Genomic DNA, 21,799 nt, shown 5'->3' on the forward strand with positions numbered 1-21,799 from the left:
AAGCGTTTACTGTTATTTCAAAAGTCTCCTGTATCTTTTCTGGTGTTTACAATAAGAAGCTGGCACAGCAGTTACAGGGGCCCATTTCTCTCCGATTCTCGCTCTGATTCATTCACTCTGGAGGTTTCTCTTGGTCCAGGATAGGGAGAAGGGCGAGGAGTTTGCCTAGTCTCTAGCAGATGAAGGGTTCACACTGTATTGCCAGACTGCTCGGCTTGTTGCTAAAGGAGGGGAAATTGTTCTGGACTCGCTGGCTGGCTCTTGGTCTTGCTGCTCCGCAGATCCGGGGTTGAACTTCCTGTGTCAGATGCTGCTGCTGCCTCCGATGTTTTTAACACTAAAAACAAACGTGAAAACTGGGGATTGTTTTAGGATGGGGTGCGTGTGTGATAAAAATACTGAACTGAATCCAACCTACCGAGGCAGCACCATATATCTTTTCAGACAGAGCCTTGCTGCCTGGTCTAGGCATTGCGGGGTCGGGTGCTGAGAGCATTTCCCTCTTCTTCACTCAGCTCCTGCACCCGGGGCCTGATTTTACCTGTCTGTACAGGAAGCAGATTCAGATGGTAGCAAGGGCAGAGGGTTCAGCAGATGTTACTGCTCAGCAGATCGGGGGCTGAACTTCTAGGTCTGCCGCTGCCTCTGTTGGGAGCCAGGAGCCTGGGCTGAGCCACGCTGCTCCCCTGCGGGGTCTGTGCGGGGCGGAGAACTGCATTAAAGCTCCTCTGTGCCCAGCTGACGGGGGACTTTCCTCCATGGCTGGAATTAGCCCCCTAGGCTGGCATCATCCTCTGAGCGAGCCGCAGACTGCAGGTGAGGGAGAGACCCAGAAAAGTGACTCTGCACAAACAGCCCCTCCTCGCCCCGTGTCTGCTGTGGGTGTCTACACTGCAGTTGAAAAGCCATGGCTGTCCCGTGTCAGCTGACTCGGCTCGGCCCATTTAACTGGAGTGTAATTCAGGCTCGGGCTTGCTTTAAACTGAATCTGTGAATCTTAGGAACTCATCCAGCAAATACTCAAAGCACATATTTAATATTAAGCATCTGCATGGTCTCGTTGACTTGACTTAATTTTGTGATGAAGAAGGCTTTAAAAAGTCTCTCTGTGGATTCAGTTCTGTTGAGCGGGGCGGGTCTGTGCTATAATAAAATAGTGAAGGCCGGAATCTTTAAATACAGGAGCATAATTTGACAGCTATAGCCATATTCTGGCACCTGCTTCAGTGTCCCGATTCTCAGCAGTGCTGAACATTCACGTTGCAGGCTCAGCAATGTTAAACTGAGATCACTGACTGAGAAAAATGGGCTATTGATTTCTGAACCTAACTTTAGGTTCTTGTTTTTTAATATCTTGGCATGACTATCTCCCCAGCACGGCACTTTCCCTGCGGACAGTGTGGGATGAATTAGGTGTGAAGTGATCCAAAGACCTTTCTGAAACCTCCCCAATCGCTTTCTCGCCCTGACAGGTTGCAGAATATTTGCTCCAGGTCATCCCATCCCAACATGAGACGAGGAAGGGAAATGTCTGCAGTGGAGCAGGTGATCTTTGAGGATGTGGCTGTGTATTTCACTGAGGAGGAATGGGCTCTGCTGGACCCAGGCCAGAGAGCCCTCTACAGGGACATCATGCAGGAGAATTATGAGACTGTGACCTCACTGGGTAAGGATTCCTGTCCCCTTGGGTTTTAGAAGCTGGGTGGACTCTGAAGCATCTGGGTCAACTGCTGTGCAGGAGTATTCATTGGTCCCCGAGATTTCAGCAGGATCAGCCCCAGTAGTACCCCGAGCCTGTGTGTGAGTCTATCCCCGTCACATCCTCTCCCATGGGACAGGAGATTCAGGGACATAACAATGGTGCTACTCTTCCCATAACAAGGTTTTAAGGTTAGACAAACTGACTCCCTTCTTGACCTTCCCAGAGCTAGTTCTATCCTCTGGGGCTTCTGACATCTCAGAGAGGGACAAGTGTCTCATGACTCAGCTCTGCCTAAGTCTCCTGTGGCCAGATTTTCAAATGTGCTTCACCTCCATCTTGCCTGTATTCTGCCTTAGCCAGTGGTGTAAGCAGGAGGCCCCAGATGTTCTCAACTCTTCTACCACTTGGGAGGGTCACAGACAAGTGTTGTGACACTGGATCTGGCTCTGTCAGTGCCTCTAGAGCTACCTCTTTTGCCAATGTGCTGAATTTTTGGAAGGAAGGTGTTGTTCCTGGCATGTCTTCCTGGCTGTGCTTGAACAGTGTGAACCAGCGAGTGAGAAGAGCCAGCACCATGCCTGAGATGCCAGCCAACTGGGCATCTGTGTGGGCAGAGCAGGTCTCATGGGTGGTGAGGAAAGGCTGATTGAGTATTAATCAACAAGAGGATGGGACTCTAGTGCTTGTCCATCATGACCCCATGAGAGCAGGCTCTTTGCTCTCTGCAATGGACTAGAAACAGCTGTCAAGTGATTTTCTTTCCAAGCCATTAGTGGTGTTTCCTCTGTTTATCTTTTAACAAGCTATTATTGGGGAAGCACCTAGGGGCTCCAATCAGGGATGACAGCCTTGTTGACCCAGTTGTTTCATGGACACATCATGAGAGACCGTCTCTAATCCAGAGAGCTTGGCCTCTGTTGGAAACATGTATGGCTGTGGAGGGGAGGTGTCATTGGCAGTGATGGAGAATTAGTTGTACCCCCAATACCTAGAGAGTGTAGCAACTCTGCGCTGCTCCTCAGGGGAATAAATTAGGGCTGTTACCTAGGCAGAGTGGATGAACCCTTGCTCCAGACTAGTTCATCATGGGATCTTTTACAGTTTATAGCCCAGTCCCTGTAGGGTGGCAATGGGTAGGGGAAAGACCCTTTCTGCGTTTTGCTATTCAGATCTTGGGTCTGAACGTAACATCATTGACCTCAATGAACAAGATCAATATTTATTCCTTTGCCCCCCAAGCAGGATTTCTGATTTCCAAACCCAGGGTGATCTCTCGACTGGAACGAGGAGAGGAGCCGTGGGTCTCTGATCTCCAAGGCTATGAAGCAAATGAAATCTTGAGAGATGCCCACACAGGTGAGGAATCAGCTAAACTTCCTAGAAACCAATTACTGTATCCTAATGTCACTTGTGCATTTTCATCAAGGTTGTCTGATGCTTCAACCACTGTCTTCATTTATATTCAGAGGATGTGAAGAAAGGATGAGTCCCTTCTTCTCTTCTGGGGAAGTTTTTTTTTTTTTTTGGGGGGGGGGGGGAGGGTGAGAGGGGAGGGAGGGAAGGTGGTGATTTAGATCCTGATATTTCCGTCTTTCCAGAATTTATTTGGGGTTATTTCCCCTTTCCTCTTCCTCTTTCTGAGGTTCCTTTTCCCCCCACTTCATCCCAGCACAGGGAATGACTCCTGTCTGGATTCTCTCTCCGTCCCAGCAGGAGATGGGATGGTGAGTGAGAACAAGGAGGAAAATCCTGAGCAGGAAGATGCTGAGCCAATGGAACGGCACAGGATTATATCAGGAAGATCTGAAAAGAATGTTACCCAGAGACCTGAGCTCGAAGTGGCCTTGGAGAGTCAGTGCAGACCAGAGAGACATCAGGGAAACCAGCCAAGGGAGAGACAGGGTAAATGCACTCAGAAGAGCAGAAGGGTTGAACAAATTAAAGAAACTGTTCATCAGAGAATCCCCACTGGAGAGAGATCCTACATGTGCGGTGATTGTGGGAAAAGCTTCCGTTGGAGATCAGCCTTTATTACTCACCAGAGAATCCACACGGGAGAGAAACCCTTTAAATGCTCTGAATGTGGGAAAAGTTTCTGTAAGAGGTCAGCCCTTACAGATCACCAGAGAACCCATACAGGGCAGAGACCCTACAAATGCAATGAGTGCAAGAAAAACTTTAGTAGCAACTCACATCTTCGATCACATCAGAGAATTCATAGGGAAGAGAGACCCTATGAGTGCCCCCACTGCGGAAAACAATTCCGGCACAGCTCCTCCCACATTAGACATCAGAGAACCCACACGAGACAAAAATCTTAGAAGAGTCCTGGCTAGGGATGGGTCAAGTAAATAACATCTTTATTGATTCCTATGAATCTCAGAGGGTCAAGGCAGGCTGGAGTGATATGAAACAAGAATGTGCAATAATTATTAAAACAGAGAATATTATCTTCCAGGAACAGAGCCATGCAGCGCAAGAGGCTGAGATAAGATTCCCATGTTGTGATGGGATTTGATTATAACTTCTCAAGTAACTCTGAACATCCTCTGTTCAGTTCCTACATTTAAGTTTGGTGTTATTCACCTAGAATTATCTCTATCTTATATAAAGTGACTTCTCATTTATTCTTGATAGTGTTTTGGGCCTGGATCCACCACGGGCCTCAGGTGTTGTGACATTGAGTTACAACACTTAATATTTTAGGGCCTAGAAAAATCACAGGAACAACACTGGGATCCACAAAGTCTGAGTTTGGAGCCCAGGCTCCCTATACGGTGAATATGCAGAGACAGGCATCTTAGAATGTGATTCACAAAAGCCATCAATCTAGGTGGGAAGCCACCTAAGTTAGGCTGTAGGAGATACCAATGTGAGCGATATGTCCCACATCCCTGCCCACTCACAGAGATGGGTGTCTATCTCTACTTCCAGTTTACAAACTGGGGAAGTTAGATGCTCCTCTGCACATGGGGCCCTATCTAGTAGGTGTGTTCAGAGGCTGTCTAACTCCACAGAAAACACTAATGTGGGGGACCTCCCTCATAATCTTTATCCCAGTGGTTAGACTATTCACCAGGATGTGAGAGATTTCTATTCAAGTCCCCCACTCCACCTGAGGGGGCAAAGTAATTTGAACAGGGATCTGCCACCTCTCAGGGGAATGCCACTGAGTTATGGGATATTCAAAGATGGGATGCTCTCAATCTCTTCTAGTGAAGCAGTTCCACTATGTATAAATACTTAAAGTGTCATTGGGCTGGAAAAAGAGTGAGAATGACTCTATAATCTGGTGTTTAGGGCACCCAGCTGTAAAGTGAGTGATGCTGGGTCTAGTCCCATTGCTTCATTGACTCTTAAGACAAAGTCACATAGAAGATTACACACTGAGAAATTCCATCAGCTAAAAAATGCAGAAGTATTTAGGAAATCAATGCTTATAGCTAAAATTCCATAAGGAATTTCTGTGCCTAAGGAAGTCAGAATTTTGTCTTGGAGAGCATAATTATTGTTTTTTTTCCTAAGATACTGAACCCATTGGAGTTCACATCTAGTCTATAAAGCCAGACTCTTGACTGGTAGAAACTCTTAACGTGAAAACCCCAAAGTCGTATGAACCTATCAGTCTTTACCCAACTATGAAAAATATCCTAATTTGAAATAACAAATAACAACAATAAAAACCACTGGAAATAATAAAGATATAGAGCCTTAAAAGAGAGTAAAGTTGGGGGAAATTGTCCTAAGAACATAACTGGACTAATTTATAGGATTTGAATCTGACAAAATTGTAATTAAAACTGATTTGGTGCTGATTTAGATGGCAGTCATAGGTGAAAGCATGCAAGTTACTGTGTACACCTTGTATATGTAGTACTGAGCTCATTTCATGTGATTACTAAATTATCTGGCTCACTGCTTAAAAGAGCTACCTTTGAACTCTATGGTTTGTTGAGTACATAACTAAATCTCAGATGTGTTGTTATATCTTTGTGGAAATTCATTGTTGGACGATAAATTCTATTTTGTTTTCTTGTTTCAATTCAATTCATAGCTTTAAGTGCTAATGAAAACAAGCAGTTTTGTTAAATCACTGTTCTGGTCTGCCCTGTATATCACACTAACCCCCTGCAGCTGTGCTGTCTTTGCATGTTTGAGTGAGAATTACCTGTTGGTGAGAAATGCATCCTTAAATCTCTCTCCTTTGTAACATTGCACTGTGCGTGAGTGAGAAAAGCTATCTCCTAACTTCAAAATCTCACGTCAGTCTTTGTGTGTGTTCAGAACTTTAGATTACTTTTAAGCTAACTAATGTATGTGCTTTTTAACTACAGAGCTATCTAATGTGCTCTTACCTTCCACTCACCACTAGCTTCTTTTCAGTCTTGGTATGGGAACTTCACTAGCACAGTTATAAACAGCAGTGTAGCTGGCCAGGCACTGCTTAGGTGACTAGAGTAAACACATGAACCCTGGGGTATGTACCCTACACCGGCCCTCAACTCGCCCAAGCACTGCCTCCCCCATCTACACTGCAATGTTTAGCAGTGCAGTGTCCCGCTGCCTCCCTGCCTCAGTTTCCTGCCGGAGCCCTTCCCCACATCTGGGAGCTTCCAGAGCTTTTACCTAGTGCAGGGAAAGATCTGGCTATGGGGAAAAACTCTGGCAGCTCTTCCTGCTGAGCCTTTCCCTGCTGCCTACTCGGGCCAGAGCCTTTCACTGATGTGTAGCTACACACCACAGTGTGGACACAGCTTGCTTTTCACTGAGTCATATAGCTAGATTATATGCTACATGCCACCACCAGTGGAGTTCCGCGTAGACATAACCTCATTTAAACCATTTCCAGCTAGACACCTGTCTACACACAGCTGAATTTCAAGCTGTAGTAACTGTATGACTGTGAATTTCCCTTAAGAGTCATGCTCAGCCTCAGAATACTACCTTCTGAAGACAGAAGTAAAAGAAGTGTTATTCTTTTGCTAGCTTTTGCTAAACTTACACTACTTTCAGTTCTATTGTCCTATCCAACCTGTGTAGTTCATCCATATTTATTTTTAATTTGTTTTAATATCAATATTTTGAATTATAGTTGTAATTTAATTTGCTGAGTTCATACTTGGTTATCTGAGACAGTTTTGTTAAATAGCACTGTTGAGTTATGTTAATGATTCTTAGCTACTAATTAATCTTAATTAGGATAATGATCCTGTTGATGCTGTAAGTATCCTAAGTAAAAAAAGGAATACTACTGTGCTCATAGCCTTTTGAATTTTATACTATTTTATAATACTCGTCCATTCAATATAGTTAACCAACATTTTCATTTGCTGTCTAAGTTAGTGTTTCATGTTTAGTTAAGAGGTCTTTTAAGAGTTGCTCCATTGTATTATTTGTTTTATTTACTTTTTTTTATCTGACATATCTCATTTGGATAACCCAGCATGACTTAATTGTTTATTGGTTTCTTCTGTCATTTTTTTTTAATTGTTTCTTTATTTTTAAGTCAATTTTAATTGTTTATTTTGGGATATCCCTTTGCGTTCAGGAAAAATAATCCCTGGTAAATTCTTCCCTGATATTATTCTCACTAATAACAATAGTCAGTAATTCCATTTGCTTGTTTGTTTTTTCTGAACTGACTGTATGAGTAGCTGGTGTTTACCAATTCTATCCAATTCATTGTTTTTTCTCCTAGTTATCAATTCTCATCGATTCTTTTGGTAATTTTACTTTGAAAATTACCTAGCATCCAACAACTTTCTACCCCACACTCTTGTCTTTCTTGTCTTCACCTCATCATCCCTGGCTTATGAACCATTCTCTTGGACACTTAGACAGGAGAAAGGAGCTTTTTAAGTAAGCCTTGAGTAGGTGTAGATTTGCAGTGGAGTGGGTGTTTGGAAGACAGAAGGGAAAGAGGAGAAGCCTCCTGACAAGACTGAAGGCTGCTGAGCAATATCTGCCTCTTGTGATAGATACTTGCTGTGTTTTGCTGAACGTCTGTGAGAGCAAGGAGGAGCTCCTCATTGATGGCTGGAGATGAAGGGACTTATGTTATGAACAGCCAGAGGGGCCTCTACAAGGTGCCACAGGTGGTCAGGGGTGAGTCGTGCTCCTACATTGATATCACAGTGCACTGATTGAAAATGAAGGTCATGCAGCCCCAGAAATGAATGTAGTGTGTTAGTGTAAAGATTTTTTTAAGAGTTGATGTTATGAAAAGGGAGCTGTCCCTCAGTTACATTTTCCAGGAGTTGTACAGGATGAAATGTTTGTTGTTGTAACATAATGCAGTGCACATTTCCAACCAGTGGATGTGTGGCGGAACATGCCGAAGTGTTGAGTACACACGTGGCTGTGCAGATGGGCTCACAACAAACGTGCAGTTGGAAACTATTCTCCTTACCTTGGTTGGTAGGAGGGTGTGGGCAGGATCTTGAGGGAGCAAAAGGGGTCTCCCAGTATCCTGTGTTCTCCACAGGCTGTGGGACATGGTAGGTTTGGGTGCTGGCTGTAAACATAGTACCACAATGTTTTCTTGTGCTACTGTTTGCCTCTGCCTCATGTACAGCAGCCTTTCCTGCATGGCCTTTCCTTTGTTCCTGCTCTCCCGAGAGAGCAGGGGCCAGGATAGATGTGACCCTAGGACCCCTTAATGCCAACTGGCAAAAGGGGTCACAAGAAAGAGAGTGCTACAGTGGAGTGGGTGAGAGGAGGCACCAAGAAGCATGGGAAGGCAGGTTGCGGGGACAGCAAGTTTGGCCAGTGATTGTGGAATTTGATACTTCGGGGAAATAAGCCTTTCACAGCTTAAAATCTCCAGTTCCAATGCCTCCAGTGCACCCTGGGGGTAGAGATGTGGGAAGCAGATCAAGCAAAGAGAGGCCCATAAGCTCGCATTTGCCCAATAGGGCAGCACCCAGCCAGTATCAGGAACAAAGTTATTTAAATCCACCTATACAATTCTGTTGCAATGCAGCACATAACTCTGTCTGGGGCAGCTCTCCTCCACAGCTGTCTTCGTCTGGGTTCCTTCTGGGTTCTGGGGACATCTCTAGCACCTGGGTCTCTTGTGCAGACATGCCAAAGATGTCTTGGCTCTCTGAAAGAATCTCCTCCTGATTGACATTTGACAAAAAACAGTTCTCATTTCTAGATCAAAGGAAACAGAAGGAATTTTGATGACAACCTAAAAAATCAGTCAGTCTTGAAGTAATAAGATCACAAAGAACAAACTAGTGCTATGGAGGAACTCTTCCTCCCCCGCACCCCCCCCCCCCCCCCAAAATTAGAAATATAAATGTATAGTACAAAATCATAAATAATACAATATGAGGGTTGGGAGGGACCTCAGAGGTCATCTAGTCCAAAACCCTGCTCAAACCAGGACCAACCCCAACTAAATCATCCCAGATAGGGCTTTGTTAAGCTGACCTTGAAAACCTCTAAGGATGGAGATTCCACCACCTCCCTAGTAACCCATTTCAGTTCTTCACCATCCTTCTAGTGAAAAAGCTTTTCCTAATATCCAACCTAGACCTCCCCCACTGCAACTTGAGACCATTGCACCTTGTTCTGTCATCTTCCACCACTGAGAACAGCCTAGCTCCATCCTCCCTGGAACCCCCTTTCAGGTAATTGAAGGCTGCTATCAAATCCCCCTCATTCTTCTCTTCTGCAGACTAAACAAGTCTAGTTCATTCAGCCTCTCCTCATAAGTCTTGTGCTCCACCCCCTAATCATTTTTGTTGCTCTCCACTGGATTCTCTTCAACTTGTCCACATCCTTTTTGTAGTGGGGAGTCCAAAACTGGACACAATACTCCAAATGTGGCCTCACCAGTGCTGAATAGAGGCGAATTATCACTTCCTTGGATCTGCTGGCAATGCTCCTACTAATGCAGCCCAATATGCTATTAGCCTTCTTGGCAATAAGAGCACACTGTTGACCTATGTCCAGCTTCCTGTCCACTGGAACACCCAGGTCCTTTTCTGCAGAACTGCTGCCTAGCTAATCTGCCCCAGGCAGTAGCAGTTCATGGGGTTTTTCCATCCTAAGTGTAGGATGCTACACTTGTCCTTGTTGAACCTCATCACATTTCTTTTGGCTCAATTCTCCAATTTGTCTAGGTCACTCTGTATCCTATCCCTGTCCTCCAGCGTATCTACCACTCCCCCAAGCTGTGTCATCTGCAAACTTGCTGAGGGTGCAATCCATACCATCCAGATCATTAATGAAGATGTTGAACAAAACTGGCCCCAGGACCAACCCCTAGGACACTCCGCTTGTTACCAGCTGCCAACTAGACATCGAGCCATTGATCACTACCCGTTGAGCCTGATGGCCTAGCCAGCTTTCTATCCACCTTACAGTCCATTCATCCAACCCATACTTCTTTAACTTGCAGCAAGAATACAGTGGGACACTGTATCAAAAGCTTTGCTAAAGTCAAGATATATCATATCCACAGCTTTCCTCACATCCACAGAGCCAGTCATCTCATCATAGAAGGCAATCAGGTTGGTCAGGCATGACTTGCCCTTGGTGAATCCATGTTGATTGTTCCTGAGGACCTGCTCCATGATTTTTCCAGGGACTGATGTGAGGCTGACTGGTCTGTAGTTCCCCGTATCCTCCTTCCCTTTTCTGAAGATGGGCACTATATTTGCCTTTTTCCAGTCCTCCGGGACCTCCCCCAATCACCAAGAGTTTTCAGATAAAAACACAGAAAGTATTATACTGGAAAACACTTATTAATTAGACTGGGATTTCACAAAGATAATAAAAACAATAATAATAATAACAAAATAACAAAAATAATAACGAAGTATTTTACTGGAAAACACTGTGGGATGTGTTTGCTTAAGCTATTATATAATTTAATTATTATTAATCAAAGATTGTCATGATTATTTACCAGTAAGAACATAAAATAGCTAAATGACATCCATCTGTACAATGTTACCCAACGTAAATTATGGTGTGTTAAAATCCACGAGCATCAGCCAAATAGCTATTTGAAATAAACTAAAACGAGTGGAATTACATTTACAGGAAAGGGAGTCAGAAGAGCAGAGAAATGCAGTTAGTGAATTGCTGTGAGGCTGTATGTGAGTGTTACATCTAGAGTACATCAACCTACAAGGAATTTATTAAACACCAAAAACAAAGGCAAATTATTAATTGTTTAGAATGGGAGTGAGAGAGAGAAAATACTGCAGGGAATCCGGTCTCATTCAGCAGCTCGGCTAAGGCAGAGAAGAGCTGCCATGTGGCGGCACTGGGCTACCCGTCACCTTAATCTCACAGCCGCCTGGGGAGAGGGAGCTGAAAGCATCTACTCCTTTCCTAACCCCAGCTCCGGCACCGTGTCCCTAACTGTACCTGCTGCCCCGCTCCGGCCCCTGCACACGTCGTGCCCTTCCCGCCCCGTCCTCTCCCCTCCCTTCGGGCTTCTTTTCCTTTCAGGAAGCAGGTTCCGTTGGTAGCAAGGGCAGAAGGAGGGCAGCGGCTTCAGCAGCTGTCACTGCTCCGCAGATCGGGCGGGGGTTGAACTTCTGGGGCAGAGACGGATGCTGCCTCCACTGAGAGCCGGGAGCCCGGGCTGAGCAGCTGTGCTCCCCAGCTGGTCTGTGCGGGGAGAGCCCTGCACCAGCGCCCCTCTGTGCCCAGCCCGGGGGGACTTTCTCCGCTGGCTGGAACCAGCCCCGGACTCTGCCGACACCAGCTCCCGAGCCGCAGACTGCAGGTGAGGGGAGAGACCCGGGGAAAGTGCCGGGGCCGGGCAGGAAAGTGACTCTGCACAAACGTCCCCTCCTCGCCCCATCTCTGCCCCCGGGTGTCTGCGGGTCCCGGAGCTGCTGCCCCCACGCAGGGACACAGCCAGGCTCTGACCCCTTAGCGCCTGCAGGGGCCGATCCAGCCCCGGGAGCCCGAATGGGCCAGGCACCGAGTCTCCCAGCCCGAGGAGGGGATGGGGGTTCGAGAGGGAGAGAGGCTGGAAGGGGCAGGGGGGGCAATAAGCGGGGAGAGAGGCTCCAGGCTCCCAGCCCTGCCCAGCTCCATTTCCCGCAGCACCCCGGGCAGATTGACTCTCCTGGGACCAGCTGAGGAGCTGGGAGAGGAAAAGCCAGCTCCTGCCTCTGCCTGGTCCCCGCGCGGCTGGAGCAATGTGCCGCCCTCGGGAACACTGTCAGAGGGTCCCCCAAAGTGGCTCCTTTGACGCTGCTGCTTGATTAGAGGGGAGCACACGGTGACACCGACAGTTCGTGCTGACTAAACAATTTCAGCCTAAAGGGACCTTGTCAGCTGCTCCCGACATTCTCAACGTTCCTAGCTGGACCTGGGGTCGGATACAGTCTGGCAGTTACTATGTTTATCTTTAGGGTGTGCAGTGAAGTTGTAGCTGTGTCAGCTCCAGGATGTTAAAGAGACCAGGTGGGTGAGGTCATACCTTGTATTGGACCAATACATACAGACATGAACAATTCACACCCCTGAATGGCATGGTCAAAATGAGCTAAGTCCCCATGCAGACAGCTTTAGGTCTGTAAAGCAAGAAGGACTTTTTCCTCAAGAATCAGGCAGCACAGACGGGACTGAAGTGGTTTATTTATGATATCGGGAAGTCTGAAAAATCAGCTTCAACTTTATGGTGTTACAAAGATCACTTATATACGTTTTTTTCTCACTTAAACAATCCATTTACATTTCTTTTATCTATTTACTTACAAATACAGACCTTGTTCTTCTCAGTAAGAACAGGGGTGATAAAGACAGAGACAGAACAGGATTTCTAACTATCCTTGGAGGGGCAGGGGCGGGAAATGGGTGGAATCTTTACAGATAAGAGTGTACAACACAAGGGGGGTAGAGCGGGGGTGTATGAAATGTGCTGTTCTCATGGAAAGGCAGAGTAGCCATTGTCCTCGAGGTTTTGTTATGCATGCCTGTTAATTATTGTGGGTTTCGGTTGGGCTGAAAACTGCTTTCAGGTCTAACAGGTCAATGGAAGAATTTTCCACATCCCAATTCATGCTCTGCAGACGGATGTTTTAGTCTCTCTCTTGTTTCAGGAAATTCTTGAGTCAAATTTTTTAAAAAAGAGCAACCTAGCCCTCCTCATGGGGAGGTGGATTACGTATACCCACGAGAGAACTCCTCCTGTTGACAGAGATAGTGTCCACACTGAAGTGCTACAGCAGTGCTGATGCAGCAACACAGTTGTGCTATTGCAGCTATTTAAGGGTAAACAAGCCCTCTGTATTGGCTGCATAATTTCAGTCCAAAGGGACCTTTTCAGTTGCTTAGAATATTTTCAAAGTTACTAGATGAACCTCAGGTCTGATCCAGTCAGGCAAATCCTATGTTCATTTTTAGGGTTGAAAGTCTCTGTCCAGTATTTTTGAGTATTTTAGAAAGTTTGAGGAAAATGAACTGAGAACGTTTCTGAGAAGCAGCTGGTGGGGAAAAATTACATTTTACTATAAAAATATCAATGTTTGAGAAATTCTAATGCCTTGGACTGCAAATTTGACAGAAAGAGAATTCCTAGTTCAGACTCTCTTCTGTGTAATCTGGTTGATATCTCTGTCCAAGCATATGTATCCAAACAGACTGAGTTTTTTCCATTCAGTAAAATTTGTTTAATGACTTAAGATCCAGTCTTGCAAGTTTTTACACACATTTATGTCTGGGTATCTGAGTGGCCCTGATGCCTTCATTTGATGATGACTGTTACTGTGTGGGTTTAAAATTGTCTCATTGGATTTAGTCCTGGTAGGAGGAGCTGGGTCTGTGCTGTAATTAAGTGACCATGGCCAAGATTTTTACATACTAGATCTTAAAGTTAGTTTTCTCAATCCATATTCAATCAGCTAAACACTAATGACTAGCAGTGCTGGGCACTCAGACCTGAGCTCCATATTTGGAGGCTCAGAATTTTTGAAATTCAGGCCACTTATTGAAAGAACTGAATATGGATTTAAGAGCCCACCTTTAGGTTGCTCTTTTTGAAAATCTTGGCTCCTCAGGATGGCAGAGGCTAGAATGTCTGTCTGCAGGGGAAGGGACTATCATGAATTGGGATGTGAAATTGTCTAGAGCCCCTGAAATTGCCCCAACCACCTTTCTCACTGTGACAGGCTGCAGAATAACATCTGTGTTTCATTTCAGGTCATCCCACCTCCTTGAGAGACGGGGAAGAGAAATGGCTGCAGTGAAGCCGGTGACCTTTGAGGATGTGGCTGTGTATTTCAGCGTGGGAGAATGGGCTTTGCTGGACCTGGGTCAGAGAGCCTGTACAGGAGAATTATGAGACTGTGACCTCACTGGGTAAGTATTCCTGCCCCCTCTGGTACTAGCTGAGTGGTCTCTGAAGCATCTGGGTCTGATTCTGTGCAGCGTTCTTCATTGGTTACCCAGATATCAGAGGGATAAGTCCCTGAAACCCCCACAACACCTGTGTGAGAGTCTCTCCCCTCTGCAAACCCTTACCCAGAATAGGAGTTTCACGGACATAATGACAGTGTTGTTTTCCCTATAACAAAGGCTCAAACTCACTTCCTCACATCATTCCCAGGACAGGGTCTACCTCTTGGCTTCTGACCCTTCTTCCATCTCAGAGCTTATTTGCAGATGCCTAGTATAGGAGAAAGGGTAGCCCAAGGGTTATGGCTTTGGCCTGACATGCAGGAGACCTGATTTCAATTCCCTGCCTTACCACAAACATTTTGTGTGACATTGGGGCTTGCTTTACAAAGGAACTTAGTTAGGGTGGTGTTGAGAATTGCTGCACCTAGAAAAATCTCTGAGAGTCACAAAGCTTGAGTTAGGGGGCCAAGGCAAACTTTATCAATGATAATTTTTCTTCCATGTCACTGATAAAAATGTAGCGCATAGGGCCAAGAATTAATCCCTGCAGAATCCCACTGGAAACAGACCTGCTTGATGATGATTCACCATTTAAAGTTATATTTTGAGACCCATCACTTTGCCAGTTTTTAATGCATTTAATGTATGCCATGTTAATTTTCTATAATTCCAGGATTTTTTAATCAAGATATTATCCACTTTATAGACATCTGAGTTTATTATGTCAACTCTATTACCTTTTTCAACCAAACTTGCAATCTAATTTAAAAAAAAAAAGATAAAGTTAGTTTGACAGGGTCTATTTTCCATAAACCCAGAGGAAAACCATAACATAAATCCCCTTCCGTGGACAGCTACATAGTTTAACCTGTTCTAAACTGGTTACAATTCTGTGGATTTTTATACCCTTCATGTTTACAGCTATTCTAATTTATTGTCATATTTCTTCTCAGCTACAAATCTCACAATTTTACAAGTTGGGGACAGACACTGTCTCCAGTCAGGTCACTTTTCCCTTATTTTATGCAAAAGAAACAATGTTCACAGCAGGTTAACTATCAGTAGTTTTCCACACTATCTTAACATAATACCTGCTATTACAATACTTAATTATATGTTGTCTGGTTTACCTGTATAACATCATATAGCCAATCATTTTATTTTGATCTTTGCAGTTGTAACTTCCTATGCAGCTGCAAAATAGGCTATACCCCAGATACATTTCCATTCCATTAGTAATACAAAGTTCCTCTCGTAGTAATTTTCCATGATCTCTCTTTACAAGTGTATGGCCTGTCATGATACAGAAATACTGGTTAAGTTTCTCTGGTCAGTGTCATGCAAGAGGTCAGACTAGATTAACGTAATTGTCCCTTTGACCCTCAAATGTCTGATCCTATGTCTAATCAGGAATGTAGTTAGTCTTGTCTCTGAACTCAGGCCCCAGTTACCAAAAAAACCAAAAAAAATCCTATTCAGCAAAGTCTTAAGCATGTGCTTAACGCCCAGTAAAGTGAATGGGACTCATGCATTGAGCTTACGGTCTTTGCTCAAATGGGGCACCTGGTAAACTATGCACAGGAGCTTAGTGAGATTTACTGGGAGGGAGCATTGTCCACATTTGAGCCCAGGTGGGAGGAGAATAGCTTCTTCTCCAGATCTATCCTCTCTCAATCTGTGGTGTGTAGGGCAGACTGAGGGGTTGAGGAGACTCTGCCCCAGACCTGTAGTTTCAGCAAGGTTGGTGTCTGTGGGGGCAGAGTAGGACTCGTGGGTGATGGGGAAGGACAACAGTTGATCACCATGGGTATGGACCTAGTGCTAGTCCAGCTTCACCTCATGAGAGGAGGCTCTTTGCTGTCTGCACCACATTGGGGGCAGGTGTCTAGTTATCTGCTTTCTAGGCCCTGGGCAATGTTTTCTCCATTTATTTAATCACAACTTGTATTAGGGAAGTGTCTAGTAAAGGATCACAGTGCCGTTGAGTTGGGCACTGCATGGACAAATAGTGAGAGACAGCCTCCCCACCTCACCCTCCCTTCAAGAGCTCACAGTCAAAGTGATACCTTCCATTTCTGGCCCATGTTGTGGAAGGAATAGTGTGTGTGTATGTGTGGGGGCAGGGAATCAGCAGTGATGGAGTCTTAGTTCCAAACCAGACAGCTAGAAAGCATAGCAACTCTGCTTATCTGCCCACAGGCAAAAGTTAGGGCCATTCCCCAGGCAGAGTGGATGAAGTCTTGCTCCAAAGCGATTCATCAAAGGGATCATGTACAATTTATAGCCCAGATTCTGTATGTGGTGGGGGAGAGAGGAAGGACTCACTCTGGGTCGGCTACTCAGATCATGAATCTGGAAGTAGGAACAGCACTGTCTGTAATTAACAAAATCAACACTTGTTTCCTTGCCTCCAAGTAGGATTTCCAATCTCCAAACCTGACGTGATCTGGCTGGAATGAGGGGAGGAGCTGTGGATCCCTGATCTCAAGAGGGACTGAGAAAGAGACAGGCTAAGAGATGCCCACGCAGGTGAGGAATTGGCTAAAATGACTCGGTTTTTGTATCCTCATGGCAGCTGTCACTCATGGATTTTCAACAAACTTGTTTGACTGTGTAACCTGTCCTCTCTTCCATATCTGGATGTGATGAGGAGGCAGAATTGGTCCCTTCCTGTCTCTGCTCTGGGGAAGGATCTGGAGGGGATTCATCTCTGCATTTTTCTCTCTGTCCAGCAGCTACTTTGGTTTGTTTACCCTTTTGCCATGCCTCTTTCTGAGGTTCCTTTTGCCCCTAGGCACAGGGAATGACTCTTCTATGGATTCTGTCTCTATCCCAGCAGGTGATGAGATAACGAGTGAGAATGAGGAGAAGCATCCTCAGCAGGAAGGTCCTGAACCAGTGGAACCACATGGACCGGTATCCGGAAGAGCTAAAGGGGATGTTTTCCAGAGCCCTGAGCAGAGAGAAGCCTGTGAGAGCCAGCACACACCAGAGACACAGCAGGGAATCCAGCGGGGGAAGAGGTGGGGTAATCTGATTCATCGGAGCAGAAGGGTGAAGAAAATTAAAGAAACTGTTCAGCCGAGAATCCCCACTGGAGAGAGACCCAAAACATGCAGTGACTGTGGGAAAAGCTTCTGTTGGAGATTAGACCTGATCAGACACCAGAGAACCCACATAGGAGAAAAACCCTATAAGTGCCCAGACTGTGAGAGAAGCTTCAGACGGAACTCAACACTTATTGAACATCGGAGAATCCATAGTGGAGAGAAGCCTTATAAATGCCCTGATTGTGAGAAAAGCTTTCGTTGGAGCTCAAACCTAGCTAAACACCAGAAAAACCACAGTGGAGAGAAACCCCATAAGTGTCACAACTGTGAGAAAAGCTTCAGAAGCAGGTCAGAACTCACTCAGCACCAGAAAACTCACACGGGAGAGAGATCCTACTGATGTACAGCGTGTGGTAAAAGTTTTCTTCAACGCTCACAGCTTCTGCTACACCACAGAATCCACACGGGAGAGAGACCCTATAACTGCCCCAACTGTGGGAAAAGCTTCAGTTGGAAATCAAAGAATGAGTTAATCATCAAAGAATCCACACTGGGGAGAGACTCTATAACTGCCACGACTGCGGGAAATGCTTCAATCAGAGCTCAAACCTTAACAAACATCGGAGAATCCACATAGGACAAAAACCCCAGAAGAATCATACTAGCAATGGGCCAAGTGAATGACACCCATCAATCTGAGAGGGTCAGGCCAGGCTGGAGTGGCCATTTAACAAGGATATACAATAGTTATTAAAGCAGAGAATGAAACCACCTTCCTGGAACAAAGCTATGCAGAGCAAAAGACTGCAGAGCAAGAGTCCCAGGTTGGGATGGGATTTGATGATAATGTTTCAAGAAGCCCTGAGCAACTTCTGTTCAGCTCCTACAGTTTAGTCTGAGGCTAGTAACCTAGAACCATCTTTATTTTATAAGCTGTAAATTATTGTTTATTCTTGATAGTGTTTTAGGCCCATGTTCACAAAGGGTTTTAGGCATTGTGACACTGAGCGTTGCAACTCCTATCTCTGAGATGCCTAGAAAATCACAGGAACAACAGTAGGATCTGCAAAGCCTGGATTAGATGCCCAGGCTTCCTAAATGATGAATGGTGAGGGATACAAGCCTTAGAATATGATTTTCAAAATCCCAGCATGTTAGGCAGGGAGCCTCCTAAATCAGCCAATGGGAGATGCTGATCAGAGGCAAAGGAAGGGGGTGTCTTAAACCCTGGTCCTGTCATGGAGATGGGTGCCACCCTGGATTTAGGTGCCTAGCATTGCTTGAGATTTACAAACCAGGGATGATAGGCACACCTCTGGCCATGGGGCCACATTCAGTAGGCATGTTCAGAGGCTGCCTAACACCACTCAAAACATCCCCAATTGAGGGAAGAGGAGGCTTTACCTCCTAACTTTAACCCAGTGGTTAGGGCACTTACCCATGAGGGGAGAGACCCAGTTCAAGTCTTCCCTCTGCCTGATCACCTCTGTGGTGAGTGCCCAATTACTGGGCTATGGGATATTCTGATGTGCAGAGCTGTCCCTAGGGTACGGCAAATCAGGGCAACCACTCTGGACCCCACACTTTGGGGGCCCCGCACTTCGACTGCAGCCATCCACCTCCTGGCAGTCCCTGCTCCCAGCCGGGAGGTGTGCTGCAGCCACCAGCCTCCTGGCCAGTCACCTGTATAAAATGTTAAGGGGAGCCCACACAGTGTGATTTGCCCCGGGCCCTGCACCCCCCTAGGGACAGCCCTGCTGATGTGTGTGTGTGGTCCCTCAGTCTGCCCAGTTGAAGCTGTTCCACAGTATAAAAATACTAACGACTCAGTGGGCCAAAGACAGACTGAAAATGATGCTGTAGTCTTTTTTTTCGGACACCCACCTGCAAGGTGGAAGACCCAGGGGTCCAGTCCCCTGCTCCAACGATGCTTTCAGCATTTATTCACAGTGCACTCTCCTATGAGATAGTCGATTCTTGTTCAAATCTCTTCTCCTCAGGTAGAGGGGACACTTGGCGGGGTCTCCCACATCCTGCTTGAGCACCCTAACCACTGAGCTAAAAGTTATGAGGGTGGGCCACCTTCTTTCACCCTCCCCCAGCCTCCAGGCTGTTTTATGTGAACTTAGACAGCCTTGGATCATGCCTACCACATTGGGCCCAATGCAAGAAATAGATGCTCCTCCGCCTACTTACCCCTGGCTTGTGAATTGCACTGGGGCTTATGTGAGAGACAAGTACTTGGATTCCTGGAGTGAGGCAGCTGTGTGCATGCCCAGAAGCAGAAACATAGGCACCTAGAGAATTTTTACTGCAAAAACATTGGTGCTGAGTGAGCTTAAGAACATACAGGGATAGTTGGCACCTGAGTGGGAATTTTATGAATCACAGTGGTTCCTAAGTAACTTTGTGAATCCCACCTTACTTAATACAATCGATACATACGGAAGAAAAGATGGGCTCGGATTATAACTGTGATGTCCTGACTTGGGCTCTGGGCACTGAGCCAGGACAATGGTTTATTTGTGACTTTCTTGCTTTGAACAAGGAAGAATGAGGTGGATCTGAGTCTCAGGCTGTGAAAATGGTTGTTTGTGGAGGTGGGACCTCCAAGAAAGTCTCTTAAGGATTTGTTTTACAATGTATAAACTATCAAGTGTGATTACACAGGGGTTCTGGTTTTTTATTCCCACTCGTTCCATTGAACTCATAGATCTGGAAGATTTAACTACAGTAGAACCTCAGAGTTACAAACACCTCAGGAATGGAAGTTGTTCATAACTCTGAAATGTTTGTATCTCTGAACAAAACATTATGGTTGTTCTTTCAAAAGTTTACAACTGAACATTGACTTAATACAGCTTTGAAACATTATTATTAGAAGGAAAAATGCTGCTTCCCCTTTATTTTTTTAGTAGTTTACATTCAACACAGTATTGTACTATATTTGCTTTTTTTCTTTTCCTCTCTGCGGCTGCCATTGTGTACTTCTGGCTCCAAATAAGGTGTGTGGTTGACTGGTCAATTCATAACTCTGGTGTTTGTAACTCTGAGGTTCTACTGTAGATGTCTGAGTTAATGACTCTTATCAGTAGCGTTACACACTTGCACTGTCATGGATCTGCTGTTCCCCATTTTGATACATGTATCCTCTACAAAGTCCTATAACAAGGAAAGTGAACTCCATGACTACATTCCACAGAATTGATCATTCATCTTATTACATCTGGAATCCAGGATCATTAAATACACTGAATTTCCACTGTAATTAGCTTCTTATTTCATTTTTCAGATTCAGGCACTTACCACAAAAGTATCAAAAACCACTTCTGGCTCAGTACAGTGAAAATACATAGAAATTAATTCCCTGGAATGTCAAAATACCTGATCAACCTTTATGGACATGAATGTCTAGTGCTTCCATCTGTGGTGCCTAAAGGGACTGATTTTGACCCCTGAGTGTGCAATTTTCATACCCTTCCCTGAAATAGCTCACACTTGAATCACGTATTCTTGGTATTTAAAAGTAACCAAGGCCTGATTTTAGGCCAAATTACCTACAGTTGCACCCTGAAATGCTTTGATTACTCTCTTACCATCCAGAGTTAACAGAATTTCTAACCATATAAAAGTGACCTTATGACGTCCAAGAGGAATGTATGGTTTTACGGCCTTTCAAAGTTCCCACACTTCTAGACACTATAAGAGTGACCTGTCCTCCTTCCCCTTCTCTTTTTAGATTTCTGTGTAACATTTTGAATAAGCCTGTATTATGCCGTCTGGAGTGGTTCATGACTGTGAGTGTAGAATATCAGAAACATGGCAAACACTCCAAAGTGATAGTATGTTCTATAATTAAATTCACCAAGCCTGTAACAAATGGGAACTCAGTCTTACCATGGAATCATAGACAGTCTCCTTAGACCCTCCAGTCTTTTTTGCCACCCAGGCAGTGATTAATGATAAATTACACCAAAGATCACAAAATATTCAGGTTGCTTTCAGACCCAAGAGCCCAGTCACTCATCCCAGATCAATTGGTATCCTAAATCCAATGCCTATAGCCAATCCTGTAATAGACCATATAAATGTTTATCAACTAGGAAAAAGAAATGAGTGTTATTTACAGATTAAAGCAAGCAAACATATACACACAAATGGGTTATCATCTAAATCCTAAAAGTGAAAGAGTTATAGTGGTCTGTCAATTTAAAAGTGTCCTTCAGGGTGGACCCAGACGATAACCCCTGGAGATCTCTGTCTTCAGTTTGGTTTTTTTGGCCCTGTGAGAGTTCAAAGAGAAGAAAAATCTTCATATCTACTATTTTTATTTTCCTCTTCCAGCATTCAAAGTTATAGACAAGGCTTCTGTACATAATTACCCTTCAATCTTTGGTTTCAAGAATACATAACTAAAACTCAGCTGGACTTATTGTGTTATCATAACTTTGTGGAAATTCATTGTTTGATGGTTAATTTTGTTTTGTTTTCCTGTGTCAATTCAATTCATAACATTAAGTGCTAGTGAGAATTAGCAACTTAGTATAATCACAGTTCTGCTCTGCCATGTATCTTACCCTCACCCCTGCATGTATGAATGAGAATGACCTGCTAATAAGTGAAGCATCCTTAGATCTCTCCTTCTTGTAATATTATACTTCTGTGTGAGTGA

At 44.9% G+C, this 21,799-nt stretch overlaps 1 protein-coding gene and 1 pseudogene across 2 annotated transcripts; both read left to right on the top strand.

Moving 5' to 3' along the window:
- Window positions 1-1,421: 1,421 nt before the first annotated feature.
- Window positions 1,422-7,394, top strand: LOC137167549 (zinc finger protein 7-like). Of its 2 annotated transcripts, none has more exons than XM_067569769.1 (3): window positions 1,422-1,666; window positions 2,942-3,058; window positions 3,416-7,394. In XM_067569769.1, the coding sequence occupies exons 1-3, from the start codon at window positions 1,510-1,512 to the stop codon at window positions 4,021-4,023; spliced, it is 882 nt and encodes a 293-aa protein (XP_067425870.1). In that variant the 5' UTR covers window positions 1,422-1,509; the 3' UTR covers window positions 4,024-7,394. The 2 variants fall into 2 exon arrangements, with proteins under 2 accessions (XP_067425870.1, XP_067425871.1); XM_067569770.1 differs by having other exon boundaries at window positions 2,945-3,058.
- A 6,519-nt stretch (window positions 7,395-13,913) lies between these two features.
- LOC137167555 (zinc finger protein 436-like) lies at window positions 13,914-19,792 on the top strand (annotated as a pseudogene).
- The last annotated feature ends 2,007 nt before the right edge of the window (window positions 19,793-21,799 follow it).

The sequence above is a fragment of the Emydura macquarii genome, unplaced genomic scaffold (assembly GCF_026122565.2).
Source record: "Emydura macquarii macquarii isolate MOO-44397 ecotype Brisbane River unplaced genomic scaffold, CSIRO-AGI_Emac_v2 contig_2935, whole genome shotgun sequence".
NCBI classification, from domain to species: domain Eukaryota; kingdom Metazoa; phylum Chordata; order Testudines; family Chelidae; genus Emydura; species Emydura macquarii.